The sequence below is a fragment of the Prinia subflava genome (genome assembly GCF_021018805.1).
Source record: "Prinia subflava isolate CZ2003 ecotype Zambia chromosome W unlocalized genomic scaffold, Cam_Psub_1.2 scaffold_2cwr_NEW, whole genome shotgun sequence".
In the NCBI taxonomy this organism is placed as follows: domain Eukaryota; kingdom Metazoa; phylum Chordata; class Aves; order Passeriformes; family Cisticolidae; genus Prinia; species Prinia subflava.
This window is the reverse complement of record NW_026960607.1, coordinates 3,651,331-3,675,144: the sequence shown is the minus strand read 5'-3', so window position 1 is coordinate 3,675,144 and position 23,814 is coordinate 3,651,331. Positions and strand designations below refer to the sequence as shown.

The 23,814-nt window shown below is 36.2% G+C and overlaps 1 protein-coding gene across 2 annotated transcripts in view; it reads left to right on the top strand.

The window, feature by feature from the left end:
- The window catches only part of TLL1 (tolloid like 1), a 141,753-nt gene that overhangs the window by 42,479 nt on the left and 75,460 nt on the right, over positions 1–23,814 (top strand). The window contains exons 4-9 of one of the 2 annotated variants that reach the window (XM_063424242.1): positions 2,169–2,249; positions 4,385–4,537; positions 5,810–5,927; positions 13,144–13,322; positions 15,128–15,233; positions 18,138–18,262. In XM_063424242.1, the coding sequence (XP_063280312.1) occupies positions 2,169–2,249; positions 4,385–4,537; positions 5,810–5,927; positions 13,144–13,322; positions 15,128–15,233; positions 18,138–18,262 (762 nt within the window). Of the gene's footprint in view, positions 1–2,168; positions 2,250–4,384; positions 4,538–5,809; positions 5,928–13,143; positions 13,323–15,127; positions 15,247–18,137; positions 18,263–23,814 lie in introns of those variants that run through there. The other variant, XM_063424243.1, reaches the window with a different exon arrangement.

Below are 23,814 nucleotides of genomic sequence, written 5' to 3'. Positions count from 1 at the left end.
CCCTAACTGCAAAAGAGCAAATTGCCAACTAGCTCATTAATATTATGTAGCAACTGGAAAAGGAATAAAAGGAATGCTAGATATCTGTAATATAGAAAGCAAAATTTTATCTTAGTTACAGATACAATGGCAATGAATTGTAAGCTTGATTTCTGAGCACTTTCTGTTGTTGACTTTCACAGACTGAAGGTGACATCAGGTGGAAGGATTAGATACTTGGTTGTAAACTATCAAGATGAAGTGGTTGAGTCACAGTTGTTATTGCAACTGTAATTAAAATCCTGAGGCTCACAGGCTCTGATTCACATTATGTGACTGCTCCTTTTTGTGAGGATTATCTGCCTGAATTTGGAGGGTCCGATAATCTGTGAGCTTCTTGGACTATGGCTCTGTCACTTTATTTTTCATTTTGTCCAGCAAAATGCATAATCACTGTAAACAGGAACAATAAAGCAGATAACATTTATGTGTATATTTTTATAAGTCCTAACTGCCAAAAGTATCCTCCTTATCCTGCAGGAATTATGAGAAGATGCAGCAAACAGGAATTAAAACGTTTTTAGTCTATATGGTTTGACAAGGCTGCATGGTAATCATACAAGACAGTTTAGTTAAGTGAGACTTTTTCTTTGTTTTTTCACTAAATGGAATACACAGGATGCAGTAAGACAGAAATGAGTGTTTTGGGGGTTTTTTTCCTCCCTAAAAATATGGTCTAATACTTTCTTTAAGTAACTAATGGATTCTTTAGGGTTTTTTTGTTATCTTTGACAGTTGATGCTCATAACGATTTTTTAATATTTATTTGGAATGCTTAGCTATAAACCTTATTTTATAAGATGAATGCTAACATGAGAGACAATTACATTAATGATGATCAATGTTATATCCTCTGCACTCTGTTATAGTTACCATGTAACTTGTTGGAAAGGAATGTGTTGATCTATTACCTCATGTGTTTAAAATGTTTTTAAAAATCTGGAAAATTTTTCTCAAGGGAGCCAGCATATGTGACAGCATAATCCAAATAATTAGGCACATTGTTGTTCACTGAGCAGTCACACACTCACTTGTCTTATATGGAATTTTCTCATCTGTAATATGAATTTAAGTTGCTGTTTAATAAATATATTCTCTACATAGATATTAAAAGTTTTTTGGAAAGTTGGGAAAGGCCTTTTTAGTGGTGGTTGGAGGTATCAATGGTCTGTTTCTTTCTATCTTTTTACTTTTTCAGTTGCAAAAGTAGTTTAGAAACTCTCTTGTCCTGTTACAAATAATGACTTATAAAATACAACCTACTGCACACCTGTAAAATCACAAAACTATCTGAACAACTCTGAATTATTTAATTAACTCATGTAGTCAGTGTTCTTGCTTCTGGTTTACTGGTGTTTGAAAAGCCACTTGTAGCCACAAAAGGTTTATGTGTGAAGGGAGTATGCAGCAGACTGTGTGCAGTAATGTGCACCCAGAAATGTGTTTTATTTCTGTAAATGGCATAGTAAATGTTAAAATAAACTACTTCCTAGCTTAGATTTTCATTGACTGCTGTAATCACACAGACATATATGTGTATATACCTGCCAGCTCTTACTGCAATATACACCAGCATGGGATGTTTCAAAGCCTTAAAAGGGCATTGACATCTACTTGCATACTAGCAAAGAAAAACAAATATTTCATGGCAAAATCAACCATATTAAGTTTGCATCAGTTTTGCTGGGTTTGTTTGTCTGTTTTCTGATGAAACTTTGGCTGTTTGCTTTTTCTCCTTCCCCTCCCTTGAAATGAGAAAATTGTGGCATGCATTCAGGAAATTTCTTTGAGAGTAACCCTTTTAGCTGTCAATCAATATGGCTCTGAGGATGTCAAGGTCACCAGGAAGAAAAAAGCTCCAAATAATAATTAGATGATGTAATTGTCATGACTTGTCTGAATAACAAAGACATGTTGGCTTACATTCATGGAATGCATATTAGAAAAATTTTCAGCTAATCATGTGTTTCTATTGCATTGTCAAGAATACTTGAAATGTTTTTATGGAAATTATAGAAGAATATGGAGCCTCCTTTAGGATACCTCTTTAGGTTAATATCGATGCTGTACGTGTAAAATTCCATGGTTCAACTTTTGAAAATTGCTTTCTCTTTCTTTTATTTCTAAAGGTGGCTTTGGAGAGCATGGAATGTCAAAAAAATGCAGTGCCCTCTATCAGCTTATAGAGAGGATAAGAAGATTTGGCTCTGGTATTTTCACTGTTTAAATTAGCAAGTTGCCTGATGTGATAGTGTATCATGAACATTAATGATGATAGTACTTTAACACTTTAAAGCCTTTCTGTATTACTATCAGCATAAACAAATTATAAAATTATTAGTGCAAGAATAGTAATGAAGAGATTAGCTCTTTGTTCCGTTTTCTTAGAGTTCTTCTTCCAGCATGAATGCTGAGAGCTAAACCACATAGTTTTAAATGTTATATTAAAAACTGCTTAACTTTGTTTTATGGCCGTGTTTGCAGTTATCAGATTAACTAACATCAGTACAGTGACATTTCACTGCAGGTAGACTATGCTCCAAAGCTGCTAATTTCGTTTGTTTCTTACTTTTTTCTGGATCCAGGTGGGGCATTCTGATGATTCCTACTGTGTTTGAACCATTTGCGGTTTGTTATGCTGAACAAGCATATTTTTATGTTAATCATACTCTTGTCAGTATGAATGTAGTTGAATTGAGCAGCATATAGAGGTGGAATTCCTCCTAAGTCTAGCTGAGTTTACATGCTATATTTGGTGCAAGAAGACATCACTTTAATGTCGTGTGAAACCTCACTTCAAAAAGAAAAATATGTGACACTATTGTAATTGCATCACATTGTGTTAATCAGAGCACGGTAACTGCTTTTGCAGAGGTGCTTTGATAGATAAACTTCATCCTTTAAAGGAGAATTAAAATTTTAGTATTGCATAAATTCTTGTCATCTTATGGGTGCAATTCGGAATAAATTTCTAGCTTACACCTCTAAAGAGCACCAATAAAAAGAATTTGGAATGGTAAAACATCTAAATAAACACGTGATGTGGTTCGGTAATGACTGCATATTAAGTGTAAAAATAGTTTTTCTGTAAAAAAAGTCTAGTATACTTTCTGTATAGTCTGCCTGTATTGTAGACACTTTGTATGAAATTTGTTGTGTAATTCTCATTTACACACTCATTTAATTACAAGGATAAGTTATTTTCTTTATCTGTTTTTGGTTTGTTTTTTTTTTTTTTAAACCCTATAATTTTCTGTATAGTTCCTGGTATAATTCAAGTTACATGTTGGCTGTCACAAAGGCAGGCTTTTCTTCCCATGTATCAGAGCTTCCTCCCTGCCTCATGCTGTAGCTTCTTCCTTTTCTTCCCATTGCTGCTCTCAGCCTTGGGGCTATGCCAACATTCCTTACCATGACTCTGCCCTGGAATCCTCCCTGATTCTGACACAGTCATTAACACTTAAGTGCAGCTGGTACCACAGGGGATTCTCACAGAGGGAAAATGCAGTCTTCCAAAAGGAATAAGACATAAGGCTTCAACTGCACTGAGTAGGATTTGTTGACCACCTTTCCATTTTGATCACCTGCCCAGATATGCAAACTAACTTATAAATTGTTCAGAAGAAACGCCTCTTCTGGTGTCCAAGTCCTTGTCTAACTATCATTATACTTTTCTGTTCTCACAGTAGGTTTCAGCTGATTTAGAAAGATTTGCCTGTAACGGGATGAATGGTAGTAGTATCCCTGAAAATGGTAGACTCTTTTTTTCTCTTGTAAAGAAATTCAAGCCATGAGTAAAACCTACCTGCGGGGTTCCAAATGTTAGTTTACAAAAAAATGTGTGATTTCTTACTGTCCAGTGCTTTAAATATGGTCATGTACTTGCTTTTTCCAGATCACACAATAAAAATGAAAGGGACAGTGAATGTCTTGATTAGTTTGAGTCTGTCCAAAGTCTGTCATTCTTTGCTGGAAAAAGCCTAATTTTAAAAAAACTAGACCAAAACAAAAGCCAGAAAAAAAGAAATGCAAAAAACACCACCAAAACCACAGGGAGTGTGATTTCTTAAATTTTTTTATTAAATGAGAAAACTTAGATGCACTTACGTAATGTGCATTCCAGTTGATAAACATATGTGCAAGATTTTTACTCTACATATATTCAAAAATGAAGATTCAGACTTCATGTCTTTCTCAGAAAACTAATGATAGACTGTCACGTAACAGCAATGTCCTACTTTGAAAAAGTAGGCATAAAGAAATCTGAGTGTGACCTGCTAGAAAATAATTGCTCTCTTTTTTCATGTGTGTGTGATCTCATTCAGTGTTTTAATTATCATTGCAGGTTTTGAGCAAAATAATATATCTAAAGGAAGGACTACTGTAAAATTCTCAGGGAAAAATGAGAAAAACCGATTTCCCAGAGCTGCTACATCACGAACAGAAAGAATATGGCCAGGTGGTGTCATTCCATATGTAATAGGTGGAAATTTCACTGGTAAGCTTTGTGCTTTGAGTGAAAAGAGGAAAGATAATTTTTTTTTAATTTCCCTATTTACATCGTACTGTACCAAATGTGACCTTTACTTTAGGATTACTGTCTCCTGAAATAATCATAGTGAACTAAATGAAAGCACCATATTAAAGATTTTACATTTTCATAATGAAAGATAAATTCTAAAGCTTAGAAAAAACTGCGTAAAGATGAAAAGGGTAAGATGGGATGGAATAGCCTTTATTTTTTAGAATCTGATGTGATTTGAACTTGTTATTTTTACAAACATTCAGGTTTTGTTGTCTTTAAGTTTTAAAAAGTTTAGTTTGTTTGTTTAGTTATCCTATGTTGTAACCTGCAAGATTAGTATTTCTGCTAGCACATTTTTGCCAAATAACACTCTTCCTTGTGGATTTTCAGCTCAGAAGCAATACAGATAAATTCTCACATGCTGCCTCTATGTCAATAAGCCTTGTCTTTTGTCACGCAATGAAATTACATTGCTCTGCTCTCTGAAGTTTTGTTCTGTGATGAGAGTTGGCCTGGATGCTTCCTCATCTAGGGGATAGTTCTGACCTTTTCTGGATGTATTTCTCATTTTTAAATCAAATATCTAGGTGTGCTTTTACCAAATTCTGAATTTCCTGCTTTTGGTGGATCATTTGTTTTCTGAGAGATTTTGATGCAAAGAAGGTGAGACTGGACTTATTTTCATCAAATATTTTTACCAGTATGCCTATTTGCATGACTTAGATGAAACTGATGTCCAGATTTGAAGGTTATAGGATTTTAGGATTTTTAAATTTTTTTTCTTTCTACTAGATTGATACCTATGATGTAAAGTTATGCAATTTTGCTTGTTCTTTTCCTTTCTGTTTTTTTTTTTTTTTTTTCCCTCCCCCAATGTGGTTCACTTGATAGTTTCATCTGGGAAATTGCTTAGTGAATGTTGTGCTGATGCAGGCACATAAGCAACGCTGTATTTCTTCTGCTGTGTTCCTCTGGTGTAACATAGTGGTGATCTTTATTGCAGGTTTCATATTTACTGGGGTGTGTCAGGCAGTGTTAGCCCCCTTGCAGGCACATATGTTATGACAAACTGGTGGCCTGAGTATCCCTTTAGCTGGAACCTTGCCATACATGGGACTACTGGGACACGCAGGGCTTCATGATTCACTGGACTGCTTCCAGGCCTATATTCCTAGCATTAGTTGTAAGAAGGAAGCAGCAGTTAGGAAAAATCTGTGGTTCCATGTGCTGCAATTGCTGTTGCAGGCATGCAGCGTGCCATGTTCAAGCAGGCCATGCGGCACTGGGAGAAGTACACCTGCATCACCTTCATCGAGCACAGTGATGAGGAGAGCTACATTGTCTTCACCTACAGACCCTGCGGGTAAGTGTGCACCCATGGCAACACCTAGTCCTGCTCTCAGCCTTTGGCCACGTCTGTCAGCTTTGCACTCATAAGGGAACATATATACTGCACAGGAAAATGAGTAGGTAATTGCTGCATTTAAATGATGCATGTGTTCTGCCTGGCTTTTAGGTTAGTTGAAACAGGTATGTGTGGTAACTGTAAAGCTGCAATTCTTTTGTCTATTTCTCGATAAAATCATCTTAATATATACACATAGAGATATAAGACTTTTATTTTTTGCTTTCTGTCATGCTTCCAATATTCATACATGTTGTTCTAAAGGTATTTCTGGTTTATCATTTGTTTATTCTTAGATTTCTCCATGTCACATTTACTGCTGAATTAAATATGGGCATCTACCCCACATTCCTTTTCCAGCTAAATTGTTGTTTGTTGTAATTTTAACTCTTGTATTGCTAGACTGTCCTAGCTAAGACTTGTGTGATCACCAAGTTTATGGCCATTTTGCAAATTCCTTCTTCTGGGTGACTGATATGTAAAAGTGAACCGAAAAGGTTTTATTACTCATGAGTGCAGCTTTCCATTAACCACCATGTTCCATCTTCAGATATCACTGCTCACAAATGCCTCAGTCAGCTATGTTTGCTATTTATTCCACTCAGAATTCTTAATTCTATATTAATTCTTAATTCTTCTTCTTAATTAAATCTTAATTCTGCTCTGTGAACTCTCTGAGTGAACCATGTTCATTTCCCAAGAAGAGTGCGCACTGCCTGTGGAAATTCTGTACTTCTGACAGTCACCTCCTCTTTGAGTTGTAGACTCTGCAATGAGCAGCTATCCATTTTACTGACTTCCTGATCACTGAGCCCTTTGTTTGTCTACTTTTGATTCATAATAGGATAGGGTAGTGAAAAACAGTTTTGGGACCTCCTTGAATTGTAGGAATGATCCTGAATGTATTTAATTTGTAGCCTCTGAAATTACATGTAAAATTATCTGTTTAAAGCACCCATTGTATTTTTCTTAAGGTATAGGACAGCATAATAAAACCTACTCCTTGGCTACTTTTGAAAGTCATTGCCTTTGCCCCTGAAAGTCTCTGAGTCACAGATCCTTGCAGCAGGGGAGCTTATTCTATGGTTTCCTGTCATGTTCTTGTGCCACTGAAGGTTTCCTGTAGACTCCCCTTAGAAACAGTGCCAAATGAAATGGACTTTTGTTCTGAGCCAGCATGGGTATTATTTTAGTTATGCAACCCATGAGATTTGACCTGATGCCGTGGTCTATGAGGATTCATTCATTAAATAAGATTCAGGGATATAGGCACACAGCTGGAAGAAAAATGGAAAGCAGAGAATAATCATGATGGTTCCCTTGCACTCACAGAGGCAGAAAGCAATCTTAACAGAAGAGTGCGAAAGATATAAGTGTTTTCAGGCACTTTAGAAACAGATTTATGGGGGTATCTGCCAAATGTAAATTCTACAACTTCATAACACCCAAAGCCAAATGACAAAAAATATCTCCAGTCAAAGAACTGTTCCTTAGGCTGCTTGATGTTTCATGAGATCAAGTCACTTCAGGGGAAGGCTGGGTTATAACCAGCTTTAACCAGAAGGTTGGAATATACTCAGTATCCACCTCCAAAGTCTATATTATTCTTTATCATTAATGTTTTATTGAAGGGTGCTTTGTGAAATACAAATAATTTACCAAGGCAATTTACCAATACTTGTAATTTACCAATGTACGAGTTTAAAATAAAACCCAAGAGGAGTGTGGCTATGAAAAGTCCATCATTGGTGAAATAAAGCCAGGCCAAACAGAAGGGGCAGTTGAATTATTTTTCTGGGGGTCCACAAGTCTGGATCTTTCAGGAAGATCCAGATAAATAGGGACATGCATTCTGTGGGTGAGCAAGAACTGTGCGCTACCCACCAGCATCCAGTGCTGATGCAGGATTTTCCACGGAAGGAGCCCAGACTAAAGTGACACCAAACCAACTGCAAACACTTTTTGCTACATGGCCAGTTGCATTGAAACTAATCTTCAGTTCTTTCCCATGGCACCCTGCTGTGTTGGTTTGTTAGCATATTGTGTCATTATTGTCTGTACTACCATGGCAGCTAACGTTCACAGATGGCGGAGATTTTCTTGTACTTAGCACTGTTGAAATTAAAAGCTAAATGATAAACCCTGCCCCAAAGAGCACACAGTCAAAACATTACACATTAAATGAAACAAAGTGGATAGTCGTATATGTGGAAATTCAGGTGGTACTCTCTACAGAAGTCTCATATGACAGCATTAGCATACTGGCAAGTGAAGTGTTACTGAGCCTTTGTAAACAATAAGGATATTTTTGAGTGTAATGCATCACATCTTGAAACAGTTCATGGGAAGATCATCCCAGAAGGGCAGTGATTAAAAAAGCATATTTGAAATATAGCAGCTGGTTATTAGAGATACATGACTTTCTTAAAGTTGAGAGGTTCCATATCAGCAATGAACGAGAGATAAGTTTGGATTATCATAGACCCGTAGGACTGCAAGGGATTTCAGAAAGATGTCTAATGTATTCTTAAGACAGAAACAGCTATTCCCATATCATTGCTGATATATGCTTCTCTAACTTGGTTTTAAAAACCTGCAGAAATGAATATTTCACAGCCTTCTAGGAATCGTATTGCTTCAGCATCCTTAATATAAGAAATGTAGGAAGTTTGGGCAACATTTTTTGTCATAGCTAAACCAGGTATTTCTTATTGCAATTGAAGAACATTAACTTTTTTTCCCCATGGCCATAGAAAAGAAATTCCTTTTACTTTTTGAAGAAATCTGTTGTATAGTTTGATACTGTTATTAAGTCCTCTCTCTGTTCTATATTCTTGTGGGCTAGAAAACACCTAATTCATTTAATCTTTCTTGGTAAATAGTTTTTCCTAGGCCTTTAATCACACTGCTCTTTGAGATTCTTTTCAGCTAGTCCACATCATTCTTGAAATTGGTAGCCCCAAAACTAGGGCATGTTTGTCCAGATGAATTATTACTTCTGCTGAGCCAGCGCAAGAGCTAAAGTCATGTAACTTGTAGCCTCTCCTTCCTCTCAGGTACCTAAGTATGGTGCCTCCCTGTTCCTCAACAGCTGCCATGTTTGGCACACGGTTGGTTGGGATGTTATTCTGAATAAGAGCCAGAGCTCTTCCCACAGCACAGACACCATTGGTTCCAGTCTTTACCATGTTTTGCACTTCTTAAGATGTCAAGTAATTCCCTATTTCCCTTTCCAGATCTCTTGTATAATCTCTTAAAGTTGCTTGTCTTCATGGCATTTAGCAGTGTTTTCTATGACTTCAAGTTTAAAAAGTGTCTTCTCTGTCTTAACTTCATGTAATATTCCAACCAGCTTCAAATCCCCCTTCATATCAGACTTCTCTAGTTTGCTTAGGGACAGTTTGGAAAACTGTCAAAAGCATTATGGCTGGATCCCTCCCATGAGAACATTTTAATCTGCTGAAGTCATAAACTATAATTATTTTTCATCATGTCTAGTTTATTTAACTGAGTTTGATAACTGTTAGTTATTAAAATACAGTTTCATAATATAGCTGAATCACTGAGTACTTTGAAATTTTCTAATTAGTGATAGTCACTTGTATCCATAAGCTGCAGATGTGAAAATTAGAATATAGTATTAAGATACTCGTGTTTGTGATTCTACTATCAAGCAGTGTACACTGACATTAATATCAATTACAGCAAGTTTTTAATGCATCTAGCTGATTATGGCAGTTACAACTCTAATTGATAACAGACTCAAAACACTTTCCTCACTACTGCTTCTCTATCCTTGTTTCTTCCTATCAAATTGGAAGGGCCTGAAGATTCAGTCAGTATACTTCTCTGTATGGAAAGCCAAAAAAGGGTCAGCATATTGGGATGGCATCTAGTCACAGTGTGTTAATAAATATTATTGAGTACAAGATCAAGCTTCCTTTTACATAGTAGGACAAAGAAGGTAGGAACAATTATTGATATTGTTCTGGTAGCTCAGCATGCCTTTGATCTCAATTTGTTCTTCATTAGAAGACTTAATTTTTATGACAAAATTCAGATGACTTATTCCAGTTGCTACTGTATCCTCTTGTCTAAGTATTTGACAGATCTGTCAGAGATACAGGAAAATCAAATCACTTTCCTATGCTCCCCCAAATATTGTAGAGTGAACAGATGAATATTTTAACCTCTTTTGAACTTGCTAGTGTATTAAAAAGGCATTGCAGGCAAGTTCTTAAAGTTGGTGAAACAGTAAATTCATTTTCTGAGGTGCATCTTTGTAGCATACTTCACCTAAAGAATATGTTATAAAAACTGCTCAGTCACTCTTATAAAGTGAGAAGAAACCAGAATTGTGCTAAATACTCTGTGCATGGAGGAGGGCTGACTCATGCTGTCAGGTGTTAAATAATAACCCTGGCAGCTGGCAGAGCTTCCCTGCTGGCTGTGGTGTGTCCTGCAGGAGGGGTGTGAGCAAGGCACAGGTTTGCCAGTCTAGAGCACTGTGCACTGACACAAATGGTGAGGCATGGTTTATATAAATCCACCAGGACTGGCAGCTGTTAGCTGAGCAATGCTGGCTGTAGTATTGGGGTGGACATCTCCACTGATCAGATAAAGAAGCAGGAGACACTTCTGCCATCACAAGTCCTCTTAGGGCAGCGAATCAGAACATTGAGTAACCACGACTGTATCTTGATCCCTGACAAAAGGCAAATTCATCAATCTAGGTCATAGACAGTATCTCTTTTGTATAGATGGAGTTATATCTGTGATTGAAACAAGTGTTCTCACCAAGAAAAACACTCTGCTTCCTGAGTGAGATTTTTGAAAATTTTATGAACCTCTCTTACATGCTTTGTGTAACATAAAGATGATCATACACAATCCTAGTATGCTTATGAAATTCATTCACACCTTTATACAGTCAGTGCCGTGGCAAGCTGTTGTCGTGGTCTATGATGATTTTTATATTGCCACATTTTCAAGGGTGCAGCTCTTTTAAAAAAGGATAACATTGACTCTACCTCATTCTTTCTTCCTTTGTATCAAGAGTATTTTTGACAGTAGTTGTGAAATAGTATTACTTAAAAGAATGAGCATATTGTTCCATTCATTTCACTTTCTCTTTGTCATTTGTTTCTCATTGCTCACCATCATTGACCAGCTAGACTGATTAAAAGGAATTAGAGATTCAGAAATAGTTACTGTCTCCAAATGCTGTCTGCTGCAATAAAGATTAAAGAGATGAGCTTTAAAACCTGCCAGTTGATTCAGTTTAAGGGGTGTGATGAGTGCTCATACAACACAGAGATCTTGATTTTTTGTCAAACACACCTGGGGTCAAACCTATAATGTTAAAAATTAATTTACTTCATAGATTTTTAATGTTTTTTCCTTATTCTTTGTCTCAGTGCAATTGTAGAAGTAAATTGTTGTAGCTTCATTGGATGTATCTGGTGTGCTTGACAAGACATTCAACCTAACATATCCTAATGACCCTCTGTAAGTGTGAACTGCTGCTGTTATTTTAAGACTTGGTGTTAATTCTATTTTCCTTGGCATGTAAAGAAACACTCAGTAAATTTCTTTATATTTTCTAGGAAGTACTTGAAATCTGTCAAGTAACCAGTGTAAGGGAACTCTCACCCTCTGGCTGCTTACTTTTTAGGAGCAGGTTAGCATTAAAAAAATAACTCCCAATATGTTGGGGTTTAGATGTACAGTGTTAGACAACCTAGAGGAATACTATGTAAAAGATTACAACTAATTTCTATCTTCTGAAAAAAAGACATCTTTAAAATCTATCAGATGAGGTGCCCTCAGTCAGTAAACACATTTGAGAATGTTCAACCTTTCTTTTTCATTACTGTAAGAGTAAAATGTAAAATTATTTTGTCAGACAGCTGAAAATCTATCTGATTTATCAGATAGATTTACCACTAAAAGCTTTCAGAGGTGATCTAAAACACAGTCTTAAAAAGTTAGACCCTCATTTGGTCCAAAAGAAGTAAGAAGGACAGGAAGAGAAACTGTAGTTAAATTCTTGTTTCATTATTTTCCCCTTTTATCAACAGTGTCAATAAAAGCAAAGCAGGAGACATCACAGAAGGTACTATTTAGAATAATTTCTTTTTCAGTTTTTCCTTTATATCTGTTCATCTCCAAAGTATCACTGTGAACAACACTATATTGAATATATAGAGAAATTTTTAGGTCACCAAATATGTCTTTTCTCACTGAAGCATGTAATGTATATGACATCAATAAAACAGGCATGTTAAAACTATTCAAAATGTGTTAAATAGTCTACAACTTTAGGTCTCAATAACCTACTGATTTTTTTTAAGCCATAAATAATCATTAATGTTCTTTAGTTCTGCGTTGCAATTTTTCTCTGTAGAGTTTCCACACAGTGGCAAACATGAAGACTGCAGAAGTGTTTAAACTGTTTTAAACAAAAGAATTCTTTCTCCCTTTTTGCAATTATATCTGCTTATCCTGCCTTTATTCTCATCAATCCCTTGCTCTGCCATCATGTGTTGTATTAAGATCATAAAGGTTTTTAACTACAAATTATATTTCCAGGACTTAAACAAATGTGTTTAAATGTGTTGAGTCTCCAAGGTGATTTTGCAGGATTATAGGTGAATGGAAAACTGAATAGGTTAAAATTGGTTGCGGGGTTGTGCTTGAAGGGTTGTGGTAAATGGATTGAAGTCAGTGTCAAGCTGTGACTGAAAGTGCAGTATCACAGGGGCTTATCCTGCAACCTGTTGTTTTTAACATTTTTATCAATGACCCACAAAGAGATGATGGTTCGTGCTGTCATCAGAGCATCATTTATTTTTATTCTTTTGCTGAAAACAAGTTCCTGTGTCATTCTATACTTCTACAGAGTGACTGAATAGATTGTCATGACAGTGAGAATTCTGTTGATCAAAGCTAACATCTTTTAAGACCTTGAATAATATCAAAAAAGCCCCATGCATGTGTATTTTTTAATAGAAAATTGTTCTTGTAGATCTAGAGTTTGAGACATACGAATTTACATTGTGCATTTTACTGCTGAATCTTTATATACTATTTTCTCAAGTTTTGACTGAATTTTCTCTGTGATTTATAGAGATATGTATGAAAACATTTATCTGTGTTTGTGTTTTAATTACAGATGTTGTTCTTATGTGGGTCGAAGGGGAAATGGTCCTCAGGCTATATCTATTGGCAAGAACTGCGATAAATTTGGCATAGTTGTCCATGAGTTGGGTCATGTGATAGGTTTTTGGCATGAACATACACGACCAGACCGTGATGACCATGTCACCATCATTAGAGAAAACATCCAACCTGGTGAGATATTCTGATAAGTATTTTGGAAAAAAAAAAATCGTGTTTGTTTTTGGCGTTTCCTTCATCTGCTCAACTCTATTGGAACTGAGTGCTGAATAGCTGAAATAGCATTTATGCCTGCTATTCTTCTTACCTTGACTGATTTCAAGCTGATTTACAAATAAAATACTGAAATTATAGTAGAATATTTTCCAAAGGTCTGGCCAAGTACCAAGCCATTAAAATAGAGGGCCAGAAGGAGTAAAATAACGATCATGCTCAAAAACTTTGAAAGAAGCCACTGCTCTTAAGGCTCTTTAAGTCATATTTCTGTGCTCAAGGAAGGGAATCTCTTGTAGGTTTAGTGAATGCTAAGTAGAAATATTTCTGCTCAAGAGGCTTCAACCTGGGAGGTAAGGTGAAGGACTTTGAATCTGTGACAGACACAGTTCCTGCAGTTTGCATACTATTCACCTCACTCCTACAGAACATGCAGCTTTAGTCAGTGACCTTGGTGTTGTTGAGGTAAAGCATCTGAGGAACTTGAAAACTTTAAACTGTGACTGTCAGCTCTTTGCCACTCTAGCTGTGGTGCCCTTGCTTGTATTGGGTAGGCAAGATGGGAGGGAAGTAGGCGTGTTTCATTAGCAATGTTCCTAAATGTGTATAGTCTTTGCGACATGATGATTTTGACTTACAGGAATTCTATGCTCAAAAAGGGTAAAATCAGAAATTGTCCGATGATAGCTTGGAGGATTTTCCTGTTTCTTTAGAAAATATTTTAAATTATATTTGAGATATGATGAATCTTTGCCACTTCATCTAGGACTCAAAGGGAGACTGGCAGCTGATGCACGCTCCGTTAAGTCTCTAAAGTCCTGAAAGGGCGTGCATGTTTGAGCTTTCTTTCTTGTCTCACTGTGTTATTGACTTGTGCAGATGCCATAAGAGCTCTTTCCCTTTTCTTTTACTGTGATGAGAAAATCAGCTGGAGTGCCCTCCTCTGCTGCCTGCTCTCCCTTTCAGTTGTCTCTCTGGTTTCTGACTGAAATTACTTGTGGTGTGGCATGAACTTGAGGATCACTAAATGGAATCAGGAAGCCATTTCCACTGACACATTTGGGGTTTGTTATACTATGCAGCTTATGCTAGTTAAAATGTTAATGTCACTGCAGGGTTTTTTTTCAATACTCCAGTGGGAATATGAACTACAGTAAGGGGTGCTTTGTATTGCTAATGCCCTGATTAGGTCAAAGAACTTAGGATATGGAATTATGAAGTAAGTATAGTTCTTTTTCTCCCGTTCTGTTCTTGTTAATTTGCAACAGCTGGATCTTGAAAATGTGACTTTGTAGTGTCTGCATTACACGAAGCTTCAGAGAGCAGCCTTTGCTGAAGCAAAGTCTCCAGTAGTTTAGTGCTGGATTTGGTATCCAGGTAGACTCTTAGTGTCCAGTCTAATGAGTGAGGAGGGTTCTTCTGGAGTCTGCTGTCAAAATGATTTCTTTTAGAAATTAAGAATCAAACCAGAAGTTTATATGGACTGTACATGAAGCATATCATGCTGTGTGGGGTTAGTTTATATGTTAGTTGCATGAGACTAGTCTTTCTAAATCCAAATATACAAATTTGATGTGTGTTTCAGAAGATGTCTGCTCTATCAGTTAAGAGGGCATAATAAAGTCCCACACTTTCTCCCAAATGGCAAAGATTTATGAATGTCAGTGAGTAATTAGGTTAGGATCTTTGTTGATTTTCTTTTCCTGTTTGGTTTTATCTTTACAGAAAAAGATATTGAAGAATCTCTAATTATAAATTATTTGTAGGTCAGGAATACAACTTTTTGAAGATGGAGCCTGGAGAGGTGAACTCCCTTGGGGAACCATATGACTTTGACAGCATTATGCACTATGCCAGGAACACTTTCTCAAGGTTGGAGTCTCAGGTTATACCTTTTGACTTTTAATTCTATTCTTGTCTGTGTATGCTAAGAACTATGCTTTTTGAAGTATTTTGAACTCTCTTAAAGTGTCCCTTACAATATAGTATTCCTACACTCAAAGCACAGCTTGTTTATTTTAAGTCAAAATAATTTAATTATATTTGAAAATGCATTTCTTTTCTGTTCCGTTTCAAAGCAGCCTTTTGATCTTGCTTCAGTTCTTTATATTTTCAGACAAGATAAACTGGAAACATCATTTTATATGATACTCACTTTCTTTTTGTGTCCACTAAAAATTGAATTTAGAAAAAGTAAATGAGTGAAATGGCTAGGAATATTATGTGTAGCATGATCCGTTCTCTAAAAGACAAATAAATCTCTTTTGATGCATAGTTTCGTAACTGTGGATTATGAAGGTAGAGCACAGGTTAATTGGAAATGTGCCACACAAGCCACAGCCTTTTCTAAGGACTGCAGTCAAACATTTATAACAGAGGCTGCAGCCTCCTCTCTGTTATTTGTACAGATTGTTACTGTCATCAAAACCTTATAATAAAGACTTCTGCTGGTTTTGCTCTGTCCTGTTGCAGGCTCATCCATTCTCAGCTCCTTAATAACACATTGGGGTTCTCTGAAAGGATGCAGGGTTGTGGGGAGCTGTGCAATGAGCTGGTCCCATAGGTCAGCCCTACTCTGGAGAAAAAGTGAAGGAGGCATTCACCCAGTCTCCTATTACATTTCATCAGCTAATTATTCTCTAAAAATACCTGAGTAATGTAAAATAGAAAGAAACCTCAAAAAACACCCAACAAAAAGTTTTAGTTTGGAAAGTTATGTGCCTGGGTGGGGGGTGTTTTTGGTTGGTTTTTTGTTTGGTTGGTTTTGGGTTTTTTTAATTTATTTTTCAATATATGCATTTTAAGGCAAAAATACTAGACAGTCTGATACTTTGAAATGAACTGAGGGCCGCTAAAACCTCACTAGCCTTTGAAAATTTGTTTGGCTTGTTCTCTCAATATGAATTACATTATTAAATAAAAATCCAGCCAAAGGCTTGTATTACTCAGCATACATATAATTCACTCCTGGAAGAGCATGGGAATGAGCCACATGAGGTAGCTATTAGTCACATTGCTTAATCCAGTTACACATACTATTATCTTAAGGAAGAGATTATAAGAACCTGTATAAAATAGAGTAATCGAACAAGACAGAAACACACACCCCCCCCCGCCCCCCCCCCCCTCCCCCCCCCAGTCCTAGGGCAATGACAACATCAAGGTAATTTGATTTGTTGGCCCTGATCTCACCACTTTCCAAGCTGGCAAAAACTGATAGTGCCATGAGCAGGCATGCCCTGCCCAAAGGTACAAGGGCTTGTTACTTCATACTGTCTAAAAACAGCCAGCAAACCCCTGAGGTCAGGTATTGATTTGCACTAATTCATTCTGCAGGCGTGAGTCATGCACACTGAGGCATATTGCCAGCTGTTTGTTAGGTTTTGCTCACCCAGATAAGTAGCAGGAATCACAGAACATCATAAAGGTCTAGTTGTACACAATGATTTTGTTCATGCTGTATTAAAACTTAAAGTATATTCATTAAAGCACTAAGGCATTCAAGAGAGGATTGTTTTCAGAGTTTTTCAAAGTATGAAAATCATCAGTTTGATGTTGTACTGAAATTGAGTGGAAAATAGAATTATAATTTATAGATGCAATCTCCTTCTAAAGAATAATGTGCCTTAGTTCTAGAAACTGATTAATGCCGTATGTAGTATATTTCACTGTTTAGGGTAACATCCTGAGATGATTCTGTCTACAAAATTTCTAGTGATGCTTCAAAAAAATCTAACTGGATAAAGAGAGCAGTATGTATCTGCAGTACTCAAAATGGTTCATTTATTATAATTTAAAAAACCATATGTGTTTATAAATGGTAGTCCTAACTACAGCGATCCTTTCTGTTCATTAATTTTTGGATCTATGTTATGTCTGAAAGTACTGGTTTTACTTTTCAATGAAAGTCCTACATGTATACAAGTGACTATAAAAAATAAAAAGAGACTATAGAAACATATTTTTCTGTTACCTTCTATTTTATGGGATTCTACAGCATAATAGTAGAATGTAGTTTTGTATCTTACTCAATTAAAATTTATTTGAAAATACCAAAATGTTTTGGATCCTATTTAAAATCTGGGAAATTTTGAATAAACTGCTCATTTGGAACAAGTCTACTTTTCTATGATGTCTTGTCATTTAAGGTTAATGTCACTAAAATCACATATGGTAAATTGATATATTTTATTGTGAGGCAAGTAAAGGCTGGCAAGTAAGCATTTCTGTTTTGAAAGTGCCAGCAGCTAGAGTGGAGTTAAATGTCTTATAACACTTGACAGAATGATGATTGTCAAATGTGTTTGACTTTACCTGCTCTCACATGTAAGTCAGACTATAGGACTTGTCATAAAAACTTTGTTAGAAATAGGAACTTTGTGATTAAGAATTTTGTTTTAGAGATTAACTTATGTATTTTAATGCAATTTGATGATTTTTTTTCAATATAGCAATAGCTTAATGGCAGTGTCTTTTCCCTGTGTAGTCTGAATAGAAGTAAGAGATCTTCCTCTTGCTGAGCAGAAATATAATAGCTGATACGTTAATTGATGTACTGAGAGAAGATTCCTTTTGTTAACTTTGCATAAAGTTTTCCAACCTGAGGAATTTTATGGCATGCTGTCTGCATTTAAAGTTCTGTATTTTACCCTCTTATTCATTCCAAATGTAAAAACCAGATTTACAAAACAGGTATACGTTCATGGAACCCAGACAGTTTTATGACAGAAACCTGATAGCGGTTTGGGGTCTATTTTTATTTTTATTTTTTTTTAGGGGCATGTTTCTGGATACCATTCTCCCTTCCCGTGATGACAATGGTATACGACCTGCCATTGGCCAGCGTACCCGTCTAAGTAAAGGAGATATTGCACAGGCAAGAAAGCTGTATAGATGTCCAGGTATTGCACCACAAACAAACAAAAACCACATACTAGCAACTGTTTGACTTGTTCAAGAGGAATGATAAACTTTTTGAGTCAGCTGCTCAGTATTCTCTTTCTGTGTTGGCAACTGACATAGACTGCTCAGGAATCGAATCAAAAAAAATCTTATGGATAAGGTAACTGGAATGCAAAGCACCTAAGGACAGATGAACTGTATGAAACAACATGACATTTCAATCTGCTTTTCTTAGCTGTTCAACAACTAGAAAAAGATGCTTAGTATCACTTCTGGTTTGCATACTGGCTAGAGTCCTTTTTTATTTTTTTTGTATTCAAGTTGAGTGCAGAAAGAGCAAAATGCATCATTGCACTCATCTGTGAACCCATTAATTTTAAAAAAAAAATTGTCAAGAAAAGAAGCGAGGACAACTAAATTATAAACTCTTGCATGGATGAGATGATTAGATCTTACTACAAAATGTCTGCAGTTTTAACAGACACATTTACAATTTTAATATCTTCTGCCTAATTCTGTTGCCCTATAACTTGAATGCATATTAATTTTTTATCTCAAAATAGTGTGGTGGAGTTATCTGTCTCAGAGACATCAGTGGCAAGCTTGGAGTAACCCAGAGTCAACCCTGTGGTTCATGTTGTTCTCTAGTGCTCTTTCTTCATTAAGTGCTTCCAGAATGGTGGAAATTTCAAAGGAAATTATTTTAATTCCCTTGCTCTAGTTCCTGCTGATACCACTGTTATCCTTTGGTGTCTACCAAAGAAGTTCAGAAGTGCCATCTCTCAGTCAGAATTTACCAGCAAGATCCTTGTGGGAGGCTAGACATCCCACCTCTGTGCCACATAGTCTTACAGCCGTACTGCTCCTCATGGGCATTAATGACATCTCATGAAGTGTTTTAACTTAGATATATTGCCACCTTCAACCAACTGACCAATACAAAAGGACAAAAAAGGGATCAGTATTAAAGTAATGGACTTGCTTCAAATTTGTACCACCAGCAATGGGATTTACTGAAGATTTGGGGATTCTGATGTGCATTTGGTGTACACTGCACAGCTGAAATACACTTTTCCTTTGTGCTGAAAGTATGCTGAATCACAGTCTTGTATATACTGGGAACATACACAGAGCTTCTGGGCCTGCCAGAGCAGAAACCACTTAAACACCTTTTCTTTAACAACTGTTCCTTCGAGAACAATTTTTGCTCTTTCCTTTTGGTATAAAAAGTACTTTAAAAAATGACATACTTGGCAGCATTAGTTCTAATGAGAGCATATAGAGAGTAAAAATTTCATAAACACAAAGAATAAGTATATATTTTGATAAAAGACAAATTTTGGAGGAAAAAATAGTCTATAAAAGTAAAACTGCTGTGCGAGTAGGTAGTATCTTATGAACATATTGACTTAAGAAAGAAAAAAGGAAAGAAATTATAAACTAGTCTGTTTAGTATGTATATAATAGTCTAATATGCACTTTCAGAACTGTAAAAGATGCAATGTACATTTTGAGCTAAGGTTCAAAGAGTTGTTCAGAGAAAATATCCTTTTCATATATGTAATCAAAAATTACTGGAGTTATAATTTCTTTCAGTGTCATGAAAGTCTTGTTGAAAATTTGTTTCACAGTATTGTAAAACCACTGTGGTTGTTCAGTAGCAGTGTGCACTTGAAAAGTAAGATATTTTTTGCAGCACCAGTGAACAGGGGTTCGTGAATAATAAAACTGAACAGTGGTTGAAAGATTGTGCTCCTTTTCTGGCACTCAGCTTTGCAAACTTTGGGATAAAACACATTGGCTTTCCACCCTTGCTTAGATGAGCCATAAAAGAAAGTTAGTTTTAAGAGAGAGAAAAAGAAGTTTTTTTCTACAAATGTTAAATAGCATACTATTTAAAATGCTATTTTTTCAGTTAATAATTTTAATAGAAGCTGCATAGCTAAATAACACAACCCAGACCGAATCCAATAAAGAAAGCAAATCTCTGAAAGTTGCACAGTACTTTTCTTCTAATAAGTTTTCCATCAAATACTGAAACTGAAAATTCAGACAAACAAAGCTTTTGGTTTTATGTAAAGAATCAAGTGATTGTTGTAGTATATAGCAATAAAATCCCTCATACTGTGTTGGTTTTAAAGGTATATTTTATTTCCTATTTCAGACAGAAGATATTAATCATGATGCCTACTTATGATAAAACAGCAGTGAATAATTCAATCCTTAATAATATCTGCATTGTTTCATGTGTTCATTTGTCCTGCTTTAAATGTAATACAATGAAAATGCAGAAAAAAATTACTTAATCAGCATTTTCCAGAGACACACACTTCTATGATAAAAGATTTTATAGTATTGTGCGTGTCTTGTTTGGAGTTCTAATTATTTCTGCAAACAGTTGCTGGTCCAGGTCTTTTTCTGGGGCCTATGAACATGAAGTTGAGCTCAGGGATGCTGGAAAATACAGGTGATCCACACAGCAGGGAAGTAGCTGAGCCTTCTGGGGAGTTTTAGCTAGTCAGGATATTCAGGGTCATTATTCAGGAAGGGGCTTACTGACCAAGAAACAGTTTTGAGACTGGTGAAGCCAAAAAGTGAGATTTGATAACCTGCCTTTCAGCAGCAGGGTAAGTGCCAGGTCTCTAAAATGTAGCAACAGCAATATTGGTTTGTTTATAACTTTTCCTTAGGATTTTTGTAAAAGGAAAATGTAATTGCTGATAGGGATCTGTTACATTTTAAAACCAAATTATATTGCTATGTGATAGAATAATAAGGGGAAAGAAAACAATTAAGTTGAAGTTCTTCCTCTGCCAATCTGATTTTGAATTTTGCATGTCTTGGTATTTGAGAATAAAACTTGAACTTCAATGTTGGATGTATTACAGTGGTTTTCAGACGGTCTAATTGAGTGATAAAATGTGTTTTCTTCTAACTTCTAAAATTTCAACACAGGTCTGCCTCTACAGTTTTATATAGAAATTATAGTTAACATTTATATGTAGTTTTCTAGGAGAAGAAGAGTAAGAAAGGAAAATTATGGGGAAAGATACTCATATGCCAAAAGAGAGAACAAAAAAAAAGTGGGTAGAATGGGACTGCATAATGGATAGGAAAGGAGTCTCAGACTGGTGGGAGAAATCGGTTTAGAGGAAGAGAAGGTGGGTGGATGATGTTCAGCAAAATTTAAAAATTGCTTGGGTCTGTGACAGTGTGTGTAGAAAAGAGCAGATGAAGGCTGAAGCCTGTCTTTTTTGTGCTCTTCTCACTGTTCCTCAGGCTTAACTTGCTGCCATCCCTATTAGATTCAAAATGTTCACCTTCAAAAGTCAGCCTTTGTTCAAATGCATAAGGAGAATTAGGTTTTTTAGATTAAGACAGTTTCCCTATAACTATAAAGAGGAATCAAGTCAACAGTAAGACCCTGAGTTGTAGTAAACTGATTTAAGATTTTGATTTAATAAGAACACGATCAGCATTAGATATTTTTAGGCAGCTTTATGTGCTGTATATGTATAGTTGTACAGACTTGTGTCCAAGTGTTAATGAACTTAAAGAAAAAGGGTAAACTCAACTTAGCCATAATGATAGTATGCATTTGCGAGTGCTATGTAAAAAGGAATGAGACTTGGTTGCCGAAGTGTCCTGGACTATCTGGGCTTCATCATTTGCAGATTTCACACTAATCCTTGATGAGACTTGACCATGTGTGTAGGCCAGGCCAGAGAGGTCTCACACAGGCAGTGTAATTAAACATTGCTGCAGAGTACACTGGTGGGAATTGCTTTGTATGAACACATAATATACCTGCTGCCTACACCCATGGCTAATCTTTACAAGGAGAAGCAAAAATAGTTTCCCTCTCCTAACCACGGAAAGTCTGATTAGATGTCTAACCTTCTCAAGCTGTTAAATAAAGAAGAGTGGCTTTTATGGCTAGAGTATATGTGTGGGGAAAGCTAAAGTGGCATTTCTGCAAGTGGTTTAGCCTAGTAAAATTGATATAAGGCATGACATTTGATAGGGGGGAAAAAGCATCAGAGAAAACCTTGGCAAATGTTAATGATTAACAAAGGAATAAAAATGTACAAATGCTTTATTAAGCAGAGTCATATAAGATTGAAGTTGTAATTGATATCTTCTGACTTGAAATATACTAAAATAGGTATGAAATTAAATTTAAATAAGTGGCCCTTACCATTCATTTTGCTTCCACATTTCTCTCCCAAAGTAGATTTCATTACTAGTGGACCATTATACAGTAAAAAAAAATTATGTTTTGTTTTATAAGCCTAGTCATGAATACTGCCGTTGTTATAGTCCAAATACAAAGAAAACTTTTACATTGTCTAGTGATAGAATTTTACCTGTTTCCCGTTGCTGAGAAATGTGCTTTTCAAGAAATTTCCAAATATCGCCCTGTCTACTACAGCTTTGGAAGCCAGCCTAGAGCTCAGATCCCATAGAAAATGAATTCAACTATTGATTGGTATAAGCTGTTCCTGTTATAGTTCCCTTTAATAATCGATAATTTAAAATTAAAAGATAAATATGGCAAAACACATAAAGCCCAAGTGCACTTCATAAGTTCTGACTGTGTTAATTCTTAGTAGAAGCTATTTACTTACAACTTTTCTTATGCTTCTGTTAAATTCAGAGATATTTCTGAAAATAATTTGATAGAGCGCTCCCAGGAATTTAATAAGGACATAAGGTAAATTTTCACATTGAATAGCTTTATTCTGTAATTCCTGGGGGAAAGAAAAAGTTCCACAACTCCTCTTGCAACTTAAAAGCCATTGTTTTAGGTCTATACACATCTTCTGTATATGGAGCATGGAATGTTCCATCTCAGTCTTAATGAAACCATGCATGAGAGGAAGAACAAAAGAGGGCTCTAGAAGAGGTGAGAGGAGTACTTGGATTCTTGTGGATGTCTCATCTTTAGGCCCGACTATCCTCTACTCCAACAATTTCACTGTTGCCTTTTTCTGAAGTGCTTTACTTATGCACTGCAAGCTACGGCACAGTTCACCAGCTCTGGGAGAACCCAGTACAGGCCTCTGCAACTTGAATGACTTTGCATTCATTGTTGTGTTAAAAATGAATTGTGGTCAATTAAAGGCGGAGCCCTGGTAGATCGGGGGCTAGAATAACGTGCGTCCACACCAATATGGTTCTAAGCACGTAATCCCATTTATTCTGTGAGATGGTGGGTTAAATACAGACAGAATAGTTTACAAGAACAGGTGCATTCTGATAGGCAGTGAGAATACAGAAATATGTAAGCTATTGCAGTTTAAGGTAGCCACCGTGTCTTCCCAGTAACTGTTCTATGTTAGTAACACTACTACCTTAATACATTCTCAGTAGTAGATAAGTTTATCTGCTACTACGTATGCTGAACGTACTGAGGCCTGCTAGACCAGGCCTGAGGCCTGGTCTGAGGCCTGGTTTGAGGCCCAGGTGTGGATAGCTCTACCTTATGATACAAGCTATCCTCCTACACATCCCCCCTTTTTTCTTTAGAGCTATCCAAACTGGGTCTGTG